The sequence below is a fragment of the Rhagoletis pomonella genome, unplaced genomic scaffold (genome assembly GCF_013731165.1).
Source record: "Rhagoletis pomonella isolate Grant_MI unplaced genomic scaffold, Rhpom_1.0 Rhpom_scaffold_00660, whole genome shotgun sequence".
NCBI lineage: Eukaryota > Metazoa > Arthropoda > Insecta > Diptera > Tephritidae > Rhagoletis > Rhagoletis pomonella.
The window spans coordinates 8084-23851 of record NW_023459214.1 but is presented as its reverse complement, the minus strand read 5'-3'; the positions used below and the strand labels follow the sequence as shown (position 1 = coordinate 23851).

General features: G+C 41.0%; 2 protein-coding genes across 2 annotated transcripts; one reads left to right on the top strand and one right to left on the bottom strand.

The window, feature by feature from the left end:
* The first annotated feature begins 9412 nt into the window (after positions 1–9412).
* Positions 9413–10776, top strand: LOC118751364. The gene is made up of 2 exons (XM_036486171.1): positions 9413–9908; positions 9975–10776. The coding sequence occupies exons 1-2, from the start codon at positions 9472–9474 to the stop codon at positions 10705–10707; spliced, it is 1170 nt and encodes a 389-aa protein (XP_036342064.1). The 5' UTR covers positions 9413–9471; the 3' UTR covers positions 10708–10776.
* On the bottom strand, positions 10702–11757 carry LOC118751365 (39S ribosomal protein L50, mitochondrial-like). The gene is made up of 4 exons (XM_036486172.1): positions 11643–11757; positions 11323–11417; positions 11065–11267; positions 10702–11009 (listed from the first exon to the last, which is right to left on the bottom strand). The coding sequence occupies exons 1-4, from the start codon at positions 11682–11684 to the stop codon at positions 10774–10776; spliced, it is 576 nt and encodes a 191-aa protein (XP_036342065.1). The 5' UTR covers positions 11685–11757; the 3' UTR covers positions 10702–10773.
* Positions 11758–15768: the final 4011 nt, after the last annotated feature.

The following is a 15768-nucleotide window of genomic DNA, read 5'->3' as shown; positions in this document are numbered from 1 at the left end:
GCGTGAGCTTTTTATTTTGACCAATATCTTCGTTATTACTCAAATTTTTGCTATAATTGAGACATGAAAATATAGAGAATTAAAATATCTTTCAGAATTATAGAATAAAAACTAATTTAAAATGCATAATATGCCTTTTTTCGAGCTCACACTCAACTGTGTGCGCATGCAAAGCATTCGCATGTGAACGACAAGTTTTGACAGATGTGTGTGAGCGTCCATAAAAATACAAATGGAATTTTTTGCCTTTGCGAACGTTCACGCTCACACTCGCATTGAACTGTATATCAAGCTTAATGCAGCGTTTTTGCTGCATTCAAAATGCAACATTTAGCACTTTCGAACATGTGTTTTAGAAGAGCGTTCATGCTATCGCATTTAGCAAATGTACTGTGGCGAATACTGCGGCAACGCGAAGCGAACAACGAGAAATAGGCAGAATCAAGGCGTATTCCATAAGGTGGTATCGGTACGACAATAAAAAAGGAACATGTATTTTGTTTTTGCTTTTGCGGACCTGCGGGAGTCGAGTACATGACCGCCGCTTTCAATTTGTCACTGTCCACCCTGATCATCCCCGAGATGTGGAAAATGAAAAGGATCATTCCCCTCTTTTAGCCAGGGAAGAAGGCGGACGCAGGAGACTAGTACGGACCCATCTTACCGATCTTTCCAATTTCTTCACTGCAAGGAGCCGCCAAATCTCCGCCGTAAAATCCACCGCCATACTACTTCCAATCTGGACCAAGGAGGTAGGGCTAGAACTGGACGTCTTCGTCGATGGCGCCAAAATACCGACGACTAATCACCCTAAAATCCTAGGAGTGACATTCGATAGCCTTTTCTCCTTCTCCGTGCATGCCACAGCCACATGTAACAAACTCCGGGCCAGGAACAAAGTCCTCATATCGCTAGCTGGCAGCACCTGGGGAGCCGACAAAGAAACTCTGCTCGCGACTTACAAGACAATTGGCCGGTCAGAGGCAAACTACGCGGCACCAGTGTGGACGGCGGGGACAAGCGACACCTGGTGGAGGAATCTCCAAGCCTGACAGAACGCAGCTCTACGTAAGAAAGCCAGATGCTGGCGTTAAAAGAACACAACACCATGCTGTCGAAGCCATACCTCGTGGGTTTTCACCGAGAGAAACCTCCCAACAACGCCTTTCTTCGAAACGAACCGCCCCACGACACGTGAGACGACACCTGCACGACTGGAAGGCAGACATTGAGCCGTACGTTGACCATCCATTCGACGCAGCAAGATACAGAGCGGCGCGCAACACCCTACACAGCGCTGCGGTCAGAACGAGCCCCAGCACGCGCAATGACAACGCTGTCTTAGATGGCCGACCGCCGCCAATTAATTTAGAGGAATCTGAACTGCGGAGAGAGACCGGGTGCACCCTTGCACAACTCCGTTCGGGGTGGTGTAACCGACTCAACAACCTCTCCCGGCTAAATAAAGTGGCAAACACCTGCCCGCAGTTATAGTTTTAGGTTTAACGTGGGTACCTTCCGCAATCTAATGCAGTCCAAGCTCAACGGAGCCCCTAAAGCTCAACGGATCAATTCAATGCGCAGATCAGCGCCCCGAAATGCAAGCATCTCGGTACCATTTGGCAGCGCGGAATGGACACACTAACCACTTTGGTAGGGTTCGAGGCCTATCTAAACCTCTGCCGTGCTATGGGTCCGGCACCCGGTTGCAATGCAACTCCACATCGAGCCAACACGACTCTCCCCGCATTCGGGTTTAAACCACAGCCACCACGATACTCCCCGTAGGGCCAAGCCGCACGAGCAGATTGGAGCAAGCTCCAAGGGCAACTGCTCCCCGTGGTACCAGAATTAAGTCTCCGGTCAGACCTCGTGGCCGAAGCCACTCTCAGTTGAGTTACCATACTACTCTGGACTGGTAGCCATCACCAACACCACCTATCTACTCAACTCGTATTCGCCTTCTAAAAACTTCACGTGCGAAATTCCTCAAGTTCGTTACCGTCAAATGTGTGGAGAGGGTACTACCGAAGTCGTACCGTCCATCCGTCCATTTTACCACCATGCTGTCAAGATTCCTCAAGTCCGAGTATCTCGGGCATTCGCAAAGCACGTGCTCGACATCCTCAAGCTCCGCTCCACACTCACACCCCTCAGAGTAATTGAGGTTCCTCTTGTGCAAAAAAGCATTAAGAGGACCATGCCCCGTTAGTAGAAAATCCAAACTCAAGCAATACCCGAAGCCCGGATTCTCTCCCATAAACCCTACACTCGGAATGAAGCGGTATGTAACACGACCATTGAAACTACCATCCCAACGGTCCTGCCACATACCACGCACTCTGTCATCCAACAACCGTTTGTACTCAAGATAGCACCTCTCCAAGTCACCGTCCGAAACCCACCTAGTCAACGGCAACATGTTCATGCCTCTTCTCATCCTGAAGGTCACAGCTCTCGCAATAACCACCAGGTCAAGAGGAGGCACTCCCATCAATACCTGAAGCGTCACATATCTAAGACTGACCCCGTTGACGAAAACCACCGGTGTACGTCACAACGATAGCTTCCCCTTGAGTAACATTGTTACCGTCTTGCCAACCGAAGTGTCGACCCCCATACGTTGCCCCCACCTACCGACGATCTCAAGCAGCCGTTATCCCTGCCTTTCTATATCTGACCTGGAATTTCCTTCCGCCCAGACGAGAAGGTCATCGGCGTACGCACTAAAGCCACAGACTGGCTCGAGCTCCCACAGCAGGGAATCCATCATAAGGTTCCAAATAAATGGACCACTGATGTGACCACGAGCCACATCGACCTCAACAGTCCCCCTGCGATCGGAGAAATAACTCCGCCAGAGAGCTATCTCTGCACACCCCAGCTCTTCCAAACGCTCAATGACTCTGTCCCAACGTGGGTAGTCAAAAGCACCCTTAAAGTCAACAAAGGCCAAGGACATACTTGTTGACACTCCCCCGTACTACTCACGTGGAAAATAACCCTCCCAAATACATTTATCATAGATAGCCTCCAAATATTCCGGAATGAACTTCCACAAGCATTTGCACATCTCCGTTCAAACCGTCAATACCCGGTGACTTTCTAGACCTAACAAGGCCAAACGCATAACCCAACTCCCCAGCATCTAGTGGGGGGACAGGCACCTCTTGTGCTTGAGGAACCTGCACCTCCGCCCTAGGAAAGAACGTTCGTAACAGAGCCCCTGCACACTCCCCCACGATGATAACATAGTGTCACCAACGCGAAGAGAGGTGATTTCCCTACTCTGACGACCCCGACAGATCTTAAAGACCTGTCCCCAAGGGTCGTCCCTATTTTCCCCTACAAATCTCCGCCAGTGCTCCTCTTTCGTCCTGACTAGCAGATCTTTGTATTCCCTCATCTCACTCCTATATTGACTCCTAAGCTGGAACAGATTATCCCCCCCCCCCCCTCCCGCTACGCCTACATCTTTGAAACAAACGTCTCGATCGACGGACAGCCTTCCTCTTGTCATTGAGCGCTCGCGACCACCACTTCACCCGCCTAAGATTAGGCGGCACCCATTTACGCAGCGCGCGATCATTTACCTTCCAAACGATTTCGTTAAGACAAGCTATTTGCTCAACCGAGGTCTTCTCCTCAAAATCGCTCAGAGGCACTACCCGCATAGCCACTTCGGCTGGAAACCCCACTGGTACGCCACCTTCTCGCATGACACACAGAATCCCTGCCAGGAGGCGTATGGGGCAAGATCACGATCTCAATAAGATTGTGGTCACTTATACCCTATCCACCCCTAACTCTCCAGTCGAAACTGAAGTCCCTACTGCCTGCCGCATTCGCCAACGTAACATCTATGTCCCATTGGACCGTCGAATGTAAACCACTCGCTCGGGACATTAAGAATGTCCACCTCGTTTACTGCCACCCATTCTGCTAACGACTCCCCCCGCTGCCAGCTTCGATATCCCGACATATCGAGGGATGTCTTGCTGAACCATGCGGTTGGGGAGGCGTTCGCGTCTAGACCGATGACAACAGGTCTGCTACAGGCCAGAAGTAGCACCGTGTCAAGGTAGACGAGGTAGGGTTCCAATGACTCACCAAACCTACAATAGCTGCTGCTGACGAGCAGCCTCCCGAACCTACCCTCTACACTAACAACTACCCCTAGCTCAGACGAGTCTACCAACACGCTCTCTAAGTGCGGGTTGTTCACCACAACTGCAGCATTGGCCCCACGGTCAATGAAAACCCTGAAGCCACCAGGGAGACCACACCCTGCGTGGCATAAGGTTCCTGGAGCAGAGCTATGCTGCAGCCCTCCTCTACCATCAATGCGCCTACATCACACATCACTGAATAAGCCCCCTGACAATTAAGTTGCAGGACCTTACCCATCTTAATGTCTGGCAAGCGCACGGGCAACAATTGCACCCGCATGTGGCCAAGGTCCCCATGACATCCAGCACCTCTTCACATGCCCCTCCAACCCCAGGACCCTGACACCAGAAGTGCTGTGGACCGCGCCTATCATCGCTGTTAGCTTTCTCGGCCTCGGGCTTACAGAGTCGGAGGATGAAGATGGCGATATACCCTGGGGGGTTGAGCACTGCTGCTACAACAGCGACAACCCCTTGGACGAAAGAGGTAAGACTGCAATTAGGTATTCACGACGATAACGACCCAATTCTGACGGTGAATAACCCGAAGATCCTCGGAGTAACCTTCGACAGCCTGCTCTCCTTCTTGGCGCGTACAACCGCAATTGTCTATAAACAAGGTCCTCAAGTCGGTGCCGGCAGCACCTGGGGCAAAGACAAAGGAACGTTGTTGGCAACGCACAAGTAAATTGGCCGGCCAGTTCTGAACTATGCAGCGCCTGTGTGGTCACCGGGGACTAGTAGGACGCAGTGGATGAAGCTGCAGACCTGCCAAGACACGGCATTCAGGACAGCGACTGGATGCCTTTCGATGTCGCCGCAACATCACTTGCACGACTAGGCTCATATTCTCCCTATTATGGAGCATAAGACAATGCTCTACAAGCAGTTTCTAGTTGCGAGCCAAAGACGTGATCATCCAAATAGGAAACTGCTTGCAGAAATGCCCTCGCCAAGGCACGTCAGGAGGCATCATTACGAACTGACGAACGAAGTCCAGAGGTTCATCAAGCAGCCTCTGAACCCGTCAGCTTACCGATAGGCTTTAAACGGCATTCACAGAGAGGCAGTCTCGAGTTATATAGACTCTCGACCTGTGAATGCCGTTCTGGACATACAACTACCAGACGTGGACGAGACAGAGCTTGGTCTGCTCGGAAGGCTCGGATCTCAAAAGCCCAACTACGCTCTGGTTACTGCAGCAGGTTAAAATCATACCTGAGCCGAATAAATGAAGATGTGTTAAACGAATGCCCGGCATGCGGGGAGACGCCCCATGATTCAAAGCATCTCTTCGCATGCCCACTGAACCCCACCCTACTGCACCCCTGTGCATATGGACAGACCCCATTGAGGCTGCACGCTTCCTGGGTCTACCGCTATTAGAGCTTGACGACAACGATTGAGGGACTAACCGTTCTGGGCGGGGCTGTTGTAGCCGCTACAATAACAATAACAACAACGTGCATGTAATCACTCTACTACGGCGGCCGCCAAAGTACATATGTTACATACATATATATAATAATAATAATTAAATAAAAATTAATTAATGTAGACAACAATAAAGGAGAGAAAAAAAACTTTAGAATTTAAGTTGCCATAAAGTAGGGACAATTTAACAAAACTAAAGAATGTGAACTCGATAGAAGTGAAATAACTTCAAAGTAGAAAATGTGTGTGTATGTATACAAGAACCAAAAATATTAAGGAAAGTAAGGAGTAAAACAAAATTAAACGAAATTAACCCTAGGACATTAATGTTAGTCGATTCGACTAACACTGTTTATGTTTTGTGGTGAAGTTTCTTGGAAATTCATTTTTGAAATGGAATTTTCGTTAATTAAAGCCGAATTGTGCTTGGCCGATATCGGCTATTTGCGGGCGAAAATTGCTTACAAAATTGGAATGAAAACTAGATTTATGTGTACAATCACGGTCAGCAAATAATCTGGTTAAGTGTGCGCATCAATTCGGACGGTCAAACTGTTCGGCCGAAATCGGTCGTCCAATCAGATGCAATGTGCGTCTAGCGTAATAACTAGTGTTAACGTATTAAGAAGATGATCAGTGTTCTAAGGTTATATAAAGAGAGAGGAGTCTAAAATTATTCAACCAAAAAGTCAACAAGAAAATCGAATTAAATTGTAAACATAAACATATATATGCATGTATATACAGGTATATACTCATATATATCCATACATATATACTCATATATGTATGTAGGGAAGAGTTAGGGTCACGTAAAATGATAAAGCAAGAATAGTATACAATTTATTGACTAGCTTGAGATTAACTCAACCCAAACAAGTTTAATCAGGTCAAATTAAATAAACATAAATAAAATTAATATAAATTACCTTAACCAAATGTGAAATTAAATTAAATAACACGGAATCAAACAGAATAAATTGAACAAATAAACACAAATTTTAAATATAATAAAACGAATTATATATATATATAGATAGACAGATAGATAAAATACCATAATACCACATAAAATAAAATGAAAGTTTCACTAAGAAATTTTAAATAAATATACAAATGGGAAAGTTATACAAATAAATAACCAAACATATAAACTAAAATAAACCACAATTTAATATAAATTCCAGTAATGTAATTCTAAATGAATAATGAAATTATAACAAAGAAAATGGCCAAGATATAAAAGAAATTAATATGAACCCTAATAATAAAAGATCCTAAAACGAGAAAGAAAAAACTTTTATACAAAAATACAGAACTGGCTTAGGCTTGCTTAGTTTACTTACCTGCTTTACATTCTTTCAATTTTGGTGCTAACATACTTACCTGACTTACATAATTTAACCTTTTGTTTATTTACTTACCGGATATTTACCCTTACTGAATACTTACCTACCCCTAACGTTACAGTACTTACCCTAATATTAGTACCTATCATATAAGTTTTGACTTCGGAAAAGAAAAATAAAAATTTGTAAGGGATTGTGCTAGGACCTAACACATAAGACTCGATCAAAATACGTTCTTACAATTGTTTATGCGTATCTTAGACTGAGGAATGTTAGCATTAGGATATACATCGCAAAAAATATAGAAAAAGGGTTTTTCTTAACAGCGGTCGTCCCTCGGCAAGCAATGGCAAACCTCCGAGTGTATTTATGCCATGAAAAACAGCTTCTCATAAAAATACAATCGCCGTTCGGAGTCGGCGTAAAACTGTGTTCTTTTTCGGTCTATTTTAAATTTAAAAAAGCTTTTGTTCGTTAATTTTGAGCTCCAGGCCGGTTATTATATAAAACATAGATTTTGGTAGTTTTATTTATTACATTATTGATGTTTGCTTTTGTTTTGTAACGGATTTTTTTTTTGAATTTTGAATTGTTGTGTGTCCGTCCGTTGGGATGTTTGACAAGGCATGACTTACCTCTGCTATGGCGCAGGGAACAGCGGTGAAGGCAAAAACCTAGCCCAGCTGACAAGACAAGCCACAGTGAACCCCTTTTGTGTCATGCCATGTGTACCATAACAATATTTGAATATGTGTCCATCTCGCGACAAAATTATATGGTTACCCGGATTGGGCTATTTTTTTATATTTTTTTCAGATTAATTTTAATATTTTTTTTTTTAATATAATTTAATGCGGATCAACTGCAGTTAATTCCCGAGATAATTCCGAATAAAGGTACGACCGCACTAGGCGACGGGACACGACACTACACAGCGCGGCAAAATATTCCTTGCATGGATTCTTATTATCATTACGCTGCAGCGGAGCTACGCGACGCGACGCTGCGCGGCAAAGTTGACCAACTAGGCAAAAATGTGGCGTCGCATGGTGTCGCGCAGTTCCGGTGCCGCATAATGCGGTATACCCACAACTTAAAGAAATTGATCTCGAGTTGTGAGTGAATATTCACATGCATTTCATTCAAGAAGAAAATTTTATGTAAATAAACAGCATTTGAGGAGAATTCGCCAAGGAAAATAAAAATAAAAGGCACTAACATTACACCAGCGTCACTGGCTTCCATCTTGTTTGAAGGTTTTGACGCAAGTAAATTAAAAAAATTTGCAGCGAAGTTCGCGCCGCTGCAGTTTCAGTGCGATATACCAAAAAGTGTCACGCCGTGTCGCGTAGTGCGGCTGCAGTGTCGCGTTGCTTAGTGCGGTCGTACCTTTAACGAGTTGATTCGGAGGGTACGGTTTAGTACGTTGCCGATCTATTTCGAGGTATTGCGTCCAAAGGGGTGACCCGATCCAAATTAAATTTGCACACACTTGTAGCCAAGGGTCTACAAATTACTCTAACACCCACTTTTGTAATTTTTAGTCACTAATTTATATACAAATTGGGTTAGAAATATGCCCTTTTTTGTAAAATTCGGAAATTAGCGTACATTTATCACTCCTATTCTCCTTAAAGCAGCCACTTCACCAAAATATTTTTATATTCTCCTTCACTTTACACTTTACTCGATGAGTTATAACTTTCTTTATGACTTTAATATTAATCAATTAACCACAATTTATTAAATAAAAACACCTTCTAAATCATGCGTCTGACTTTGGTTGCATATGCAAATGAAATGGCGGAGTTCAGCTGTCAAACTCCAAAATATGCAAAAGAATGAGAGACAAAAGAAAATAGGATATAACCCAGTAAGTATTAAAAATATACAAAGGTGTTCTCTGCGAAAGGTGTTCAGCTCCTTTTCATCGCAAAACAGAAAGAATTCTACTGCCTGAGGGTTATAATCCCTAAGTGCGGCCGAAGGCCGCCTACGCATAAAGGTGTTCAGCCCCCCCTTCTTTCGCCTGATAACCACCTTGGGATAACTTCTTTTATTTAAAAACCCCACAGATTGTTAATTGAGTTATATTCCACTTCAAACTGCTCAATTTCCCTCGGTAAATGTTGTTTTTTACCCATTTTCAAACGGTTCCCTAGGGCCCCGAAGCGGGGATGCGACTTTTTTTAAAGTGGGGCTGTCCCCTTTCGAATGGGGAGGGTTTAGGGGGCCACGTCCCCTCTCCTCCTGCCCCCACCCCAAAAATGACCTGCAAATAACTAAACATTTCCCGATTCGGATCAACGCTGCCGTCTGTTTAAGCTTTAAGATAAAAAAATTAGAGATATATTTGATCCATTTTTTGTATTTTGTACGAAACATTTTTTTCATGACTCGCGGCAACACTGCTGGCCTTATATTGGGATATCGATAATTTGAAAAATCGATAAGTGTTTTACATTAATATTTCAATAAATCTTTGATACACGGCCAAACTAGCATACACTATTTTAAACATGGGAGAAAGCGACGATAAACAAAATAACCCTCATTTTCAGATAATTCGCGATCCGAACTTGGCAAAGAATCGAATTTTTGTGGGAAACCTGCCGACATGTACACGTGAAGAATTGGAAAGTATTTGTCATCCGTACGGAAAGGTATTGGGATCTTTGGTTCAAAAAAATTTTGGCTTCGTTCAATTCGAGTCGGAAGAAGTGGCTAACAAAGTCGCATCATCACTATCCAGATCAATTTTCAAGGGAAATATAATAACTGTTAGAAACGCTGCGTCTAAGCATACTCCTAAGCGACAGGCTACTGATACTGTAGGAACTTCAAATACGAACGCTGGTCACTACAGTGGAGGAGATAATGTGACCGCTAATACCCCTTCAAACCTGAATCCAGATTACAATGATTGCGAAATTATTGTGATTGATCGACGCAATACGTAAGTAAATTTTTGATTTGGGAAAAAAATATAAAATAAAAAAATGTGATCTGGTATGAATTACAGGAAATATGCCGAGTACATTGAACAACGTCTTAAAGATATAAACTTAAGAGTGGACGTGTTGTTTCCAAATGAGGATGTGCCTCTCGGTAAAGTACTCATTAATATTTCTACTCGGGGGTGTTTATATGCCATATTGGTTACACCCCAACACGAAGAGCACAACAGCATAACAGTGAACATATTGTATGGCCAGCCTGCAGAGCACCGAAATATGCCGATGGAAGATGCAATACAGTTAATAGCAAAAGATTTTCGTCAAAAGATGGCTACTGATGCGTCCAAGAAAGCAGCATTTGTTCCAGCTTTAAATAAAGCTGTGCCTGTTGCCCCCATTGGTGTTCCATCGTTGAAAGATCGGCACTCTAATGCGATCCAAATACTAATTAATTTGCTTGCTGACAACATGCCACTTACAGTTCTTCAATATGATAAAATAATAAAATACCTTCAAGAGCGTCGTGACCTACAAGTAAAAATAGAGCTAGGGGATGCCGCTGATATAGCCACTAAAGTTCCCGATCCTGAAATCGAGTTACAGAAGAGGATCCTTGATATTATGAACAAACCGTCTGTGGCAGAAACGCATTACAAGCTATTGTACCCATCTTTGGAAGCCGTTAAATCAGACTACCGCGTTATGGAACTCCTAAAAGACGTTCGGGTTCAAAAAGCGCTGGAATCTTTAATGGATTCTAATCTTGTCGGCACCGTAGAAAACTATATGAAGTTTTAGCTATAATCGTTTTATTAATATAATAACAGCTGCAAACTACGTAAATACATTTAAGTAATCTATATTTTATGGCCAAGATCGTTTTGCTTCATGCCCTTTATATTTGCCGCGATATTTTAAGCCCGTTACAAGGGTTGAATTTTTTGGGAATGCAGTTTGGCCATTGAACTTTACATCAGAGTCGGGATGAAAACGAACATATTCATGTTGTATGTGTAAATTCTCGGGAAGATCAGTTGCTTTAAGAGAATCATAGGGAACTGTAGTGTTTACAGGTGTGTTATAAAATTGGAGTACATCGCCTGAAAGAAACTTGTAACTATGTACTGACATCGGCAATTCATAAGCTTATCTCACCTATGCTTTGCAATTCGTGTATTCGAGAGTTTGGGATACAATATTGGAAGCTCTTAAAACAGGCATCCAAAAACGCATACTTTTCTTCCAAGTTTTCTAGTCTGTATTCATTCGCTGTAGATATTTTCAGGTTTGCACATATTTCACTTACTTTTTCAGCAACGTTGGTAACCGGTGTATACGGCTTATGCGATCTTAAAAATCTACAATCAATTGTTTAGCTTACTGAAGAAATATCGATTTCAAAAACATAGTTACCCTTTGGAAGCTAAAGACTTTCCCATATCAACCACTTTGCGCTGTGCCTGCGGATACGACTTTCTTGAAGCAACATTGGCGTAAGTTTTGGCTCCCTGCCAATTTTAAAATTGAATAAATGTGAACATTTAGTAGAGTTTAAAAATAAGCGTGTTCCAGGTACTTCAGGACTTGCGAGTTTTACAGGATTTTACACGAAATTCTGTTTTCGCCATTAATAAACCATATGTAATGTGTCGTAAGGGGATAGCTTCCTGTAAAATCATGAAGTACCTGAACCAGGCTTAATATTGTTATAGTATATTCTATCCAAGACTTACAGATTCCCTTAAAGTAAGCTGTAAACTTTTACGTAAACTCATTTTCGCACTTTTCTTCTAATGTAAGGCATGCGCGATATCGATACGATATTCAATAGAGCTGGTGTATTATCGATAGTATCCATAATTTAAAACTGTCACAGCTATCGATAGTTTTTGAAAACTGCCGATGTCGGTTTCAGCGAAACCTCTTTTCATCTCTACATTACATTGATTTTTTTATCCAAGAAAATTCAAAGTACAGTAGGCAAAAAAATTTGTTATTGGAATTTTAGCAAGTATAATCTTACACTGAGTTATAGTAAAATTTAATAAGCTATAAAACAGCTTCCACAAAATTTTTATAGAAATTCGAATTAAAAAGCTTGAAATTTTAATAATTTTGTAGTTTTTTATGTTTTGTACAACTTTTATAAAAAATTTGTAAACACTAAAAAAACAAAAAAATAGTCAAAACTGCTGAAAATGTTGTGGTGCTATTATTTTGACCAGTACTTTATTCGTTTTCTTAAAATATGGTAAAATGTTAATTTCCTTTGTCCGGATTTTGATATGCGATTTATTTTATTATTATAAGTTTTTTTTTTATGATGCACTCAAATTTTAACAAATTTATATAATCTCTTTAATTTACAAAGTAATTTATAAAATTTTATTTTCAAGCAATTTAGGATTTCAATTCAATACCTCTCACGACGATAGTACTATCGATACTATCGATGTTTTCAACTATCGTTTCGAAAACTATCGAGCGGCGGTACTATCGATAGTATCCCAGCTCTAATATTCAATACATCAATATCGCAGTAGAGAATTCGGAAACACATCGATTTTTTGCTTCGATGCATCGAAATTTTTCCACTCGATGTATAAAGCTTGGAACACATTGGAAACGACGGGCTACGGACCATAGCTATGAACCAATTAGAACAGATCTGACCGTTTGAGAAACAGCCATTTGTAATAGCAATTGAGAAAAAAGTGTGTGACGTTCGTAATTTTTGAAGTTTGCTAGTTCTGTTTTGCTTCTTTCTTTATGTGCATTTTGTCGGTGGTTAAACACTACAAAAATAATAAATTGGTTAGCACAAACATGTGTTACAGAATTGCTTGCATATTTTTCTTTATGCTTCGTCTTCATATTCTTTGTTTACTTTTCAAAGAAAATAACACAGCGCCGAAATTACAAACGTCAGCCAGAAAATTACTTTTTTCTTTTGCTTCATCTTGCCGGATCTTGTGTAGTTGGATCATGGACAGGATTGGGCACGCTGCACTAAATCGAGATCTTCACTACCACTAGGACTTCAGTGGTAGTGCATTTCAAATTTCACTACCACTATATGGTTAGTGATAGTGCATTTCAAATTTCACTAGCACTACATAGTCATAGTGAAATAGAATTTTCACTATCACTATCTGGTGAGCGGTAAGGGAACGAAAAATTCACTGTCACTGACTAATTACATTAGTTTACAAATTTAGGAAAAGTTTGCGATCTGTGTAAATTTCTTAGTTAGCTAGTAAGTTAGTTCAAAAATGTGTAACCACCAACCATATAGTGGTAGTGAAATTTGCAATGCATTACCACTAAAGTGCATAGTGATAGTGAACAAAAATTTGCCACTACCACTAACCATATAGTGATAGTGAAAATTTTTTTTCACTACCACTATGCACCTAGTGGAAATGCATTTCAAGTTTCACTACCACTGTATGGTTAGTGGTAGTTCATTTCAAATTTCACTACCACTAGGGCTTCAGTGGTAGTGCATTTCAAATTTCACTACCACTATGCACTTAGTGGTATTGCATTTCCTATTTCACTACCACTACACGAATAGTGGCAATAAAATGCTCAGTGCATTAAAATTTAGTGCAGCGTGCCCAACCCTGATCATGGACCATAGCTGTCAAATTTTTATTTTAACACGTACTCTTATAGGGCATTCGCACAAAGCGATTTTTCAGGCAACTTTTGCATTCAACTCACGCAGGGTTGCACAAAAAAAAATTTAATGGCTAAAAATATAAAAATGTAAAAAAATATCAAAATATTCGCCATAAAAAGTCGTTTGCATTGTTCAACTTTGCATTCTACTTTTGGTTGAACGGAATTTTAACTAATCGCTTTCAACAAAGTTGGTCGTCAGCCAACATTAAGCCATCCAACTTTTTTTTCGTCCCACCCTGCATGAGTTGAAAGCAAAAGTTGAACGCAAAATCGCCTTGTGCGAACACCTTTTTATGTAGATAATTATTTTGGCGACGACACGGCAACACTGCGACTAGTCAAAAATGTAGCTGTGGCCAGATTGGATCTATTTCTATTTTTCTAGCGACGGATAAGATTCTCCCTCTTCTTTATGTCAAACTCAAACAAATTCAAGATGTCGCTGCCTCGTTTGAAAAAATCTTGTGCCCGACAAGGCGTTTATATTATGTAGATAAAACTTTAATGTCCTGTCGTGTGGTGATGTCGTTTTCGATGTGTTCAGAGCTTAAATAGTCGATGCATCGATGTTTTTTTTTAACTGACATGTCTAGTAGATTGAACCGCCATTCCAGTTTTTTAACTGTACCAAGGCGAATTTATGTGAGGTGGTGTTACTAGATCAGCTGATTTTGTATATGTGTTTCGCCGCACGGCGTCTGATGCCAATTAAAAAATTTTGTTTGAATTTCTGCACACAACCTTACAGATTTTGACAGTTTATGCCGCCAAAGCAAAAACAAAATGCATGTAAATTTTTGGGTTTTTTTAATACTACTATCACCTTATATTAATTCGCCTGGAATTGTACAATAAAGAGAAGTGACATTGAACAACAAATTTAAAAGGCTCCAAAAAGTTCCGTTATAGGAAATTTACATGAGGCGTTTTTCAGACAACTTTTAATTCAACTAATCGCCTGTGAAAGTTAAATCATGTAAACTTCCTTTTAGAAGCATAATTAGCTCAGTTACAGAAGTTTAAAAATAAAATATTGAAAGATAAAAAATTTGCTCGGAAATGCAACAACAAGGATGCGATCCTGATAGAGATCCGGTTCAATTTATGATCCAACTTTTTGGGTTTGTGTCACTGACAATATGGTGGTACGGATTGAGAGCACTGACAAATGAATGTATACACAAACACATATTCTGCCATTGCTTCTTTTAACTTGCTTCAAATAAATTAGCTTTACGTTAAGTATTTGTTTAAGTGAATATTATTTCGTTTAAATGTACTTTTACCAATTAGGGCCGGTTGTTCAATGTCTGGTTATCACTACTTGCCGGTTAAACATCATTATCGACGATTTCGACAGCATGCATATAACATGTGATCGATAAAGCAGTCGTTGTATCTAATTGAACAACCGGCCCTTAGAGCCGGAAGGATATAACTTAAGGATTATAACCCTCAGGTAGTAGAATTCTCCTTTCTGTGTTGCCACCTTTTGCAGAGAACACCTTTCTGCGTAAGCGGCCTTTGGCCGCGCTTAGGGATTATAACTCTCAGGCATTAGACTTCTCCTATCTGTATTACTAAAGAAAACGGCGGAAGTATTTTTGCGCAGAACTTCTTTCTGTCGCAGTCGTCCCGCTCACGATCATAAGCATCAGTATGGTCATTTCTCCCTTCATGAACACCAGTAAAACAAAATTACTCACGGTATTTAAAACAAACTATTACTACGTTTATATGCATGTGTCATTTGCAAATAACAATTTACAAAATGGTAAAATTTGCCGTATAAACGCTGAGTTAATTTTTTATTTGCAAATAACTAAATCACGCGAATAAGTGTTGATTAGTGGTACTATTTGCAAATAAGCGCCAGACTCCGCCATTCTTAGGTTTATTTTCTTTTTCGATGGTCACCTTATTGCCTTTTTATAATCAAGACGGTGCCATTTTTAGCTTTATTTTCTTTTTCGATGGTCATAATCAGGTTTTATACTCAGGCAATATTAAAACAGAATTTTTCGCCATCGAATAAACAGTGAGTTAGGTAAAAAGGGGATTTCGTTTACCTTTCTAACGATACCAATTTTTTTTTAAATGCGGTCGGGAAGTTTTCGAAATATATCCATTTTAAATTTTCGAAAATTCCCCCTTCGCCCCTCCATAGCACCG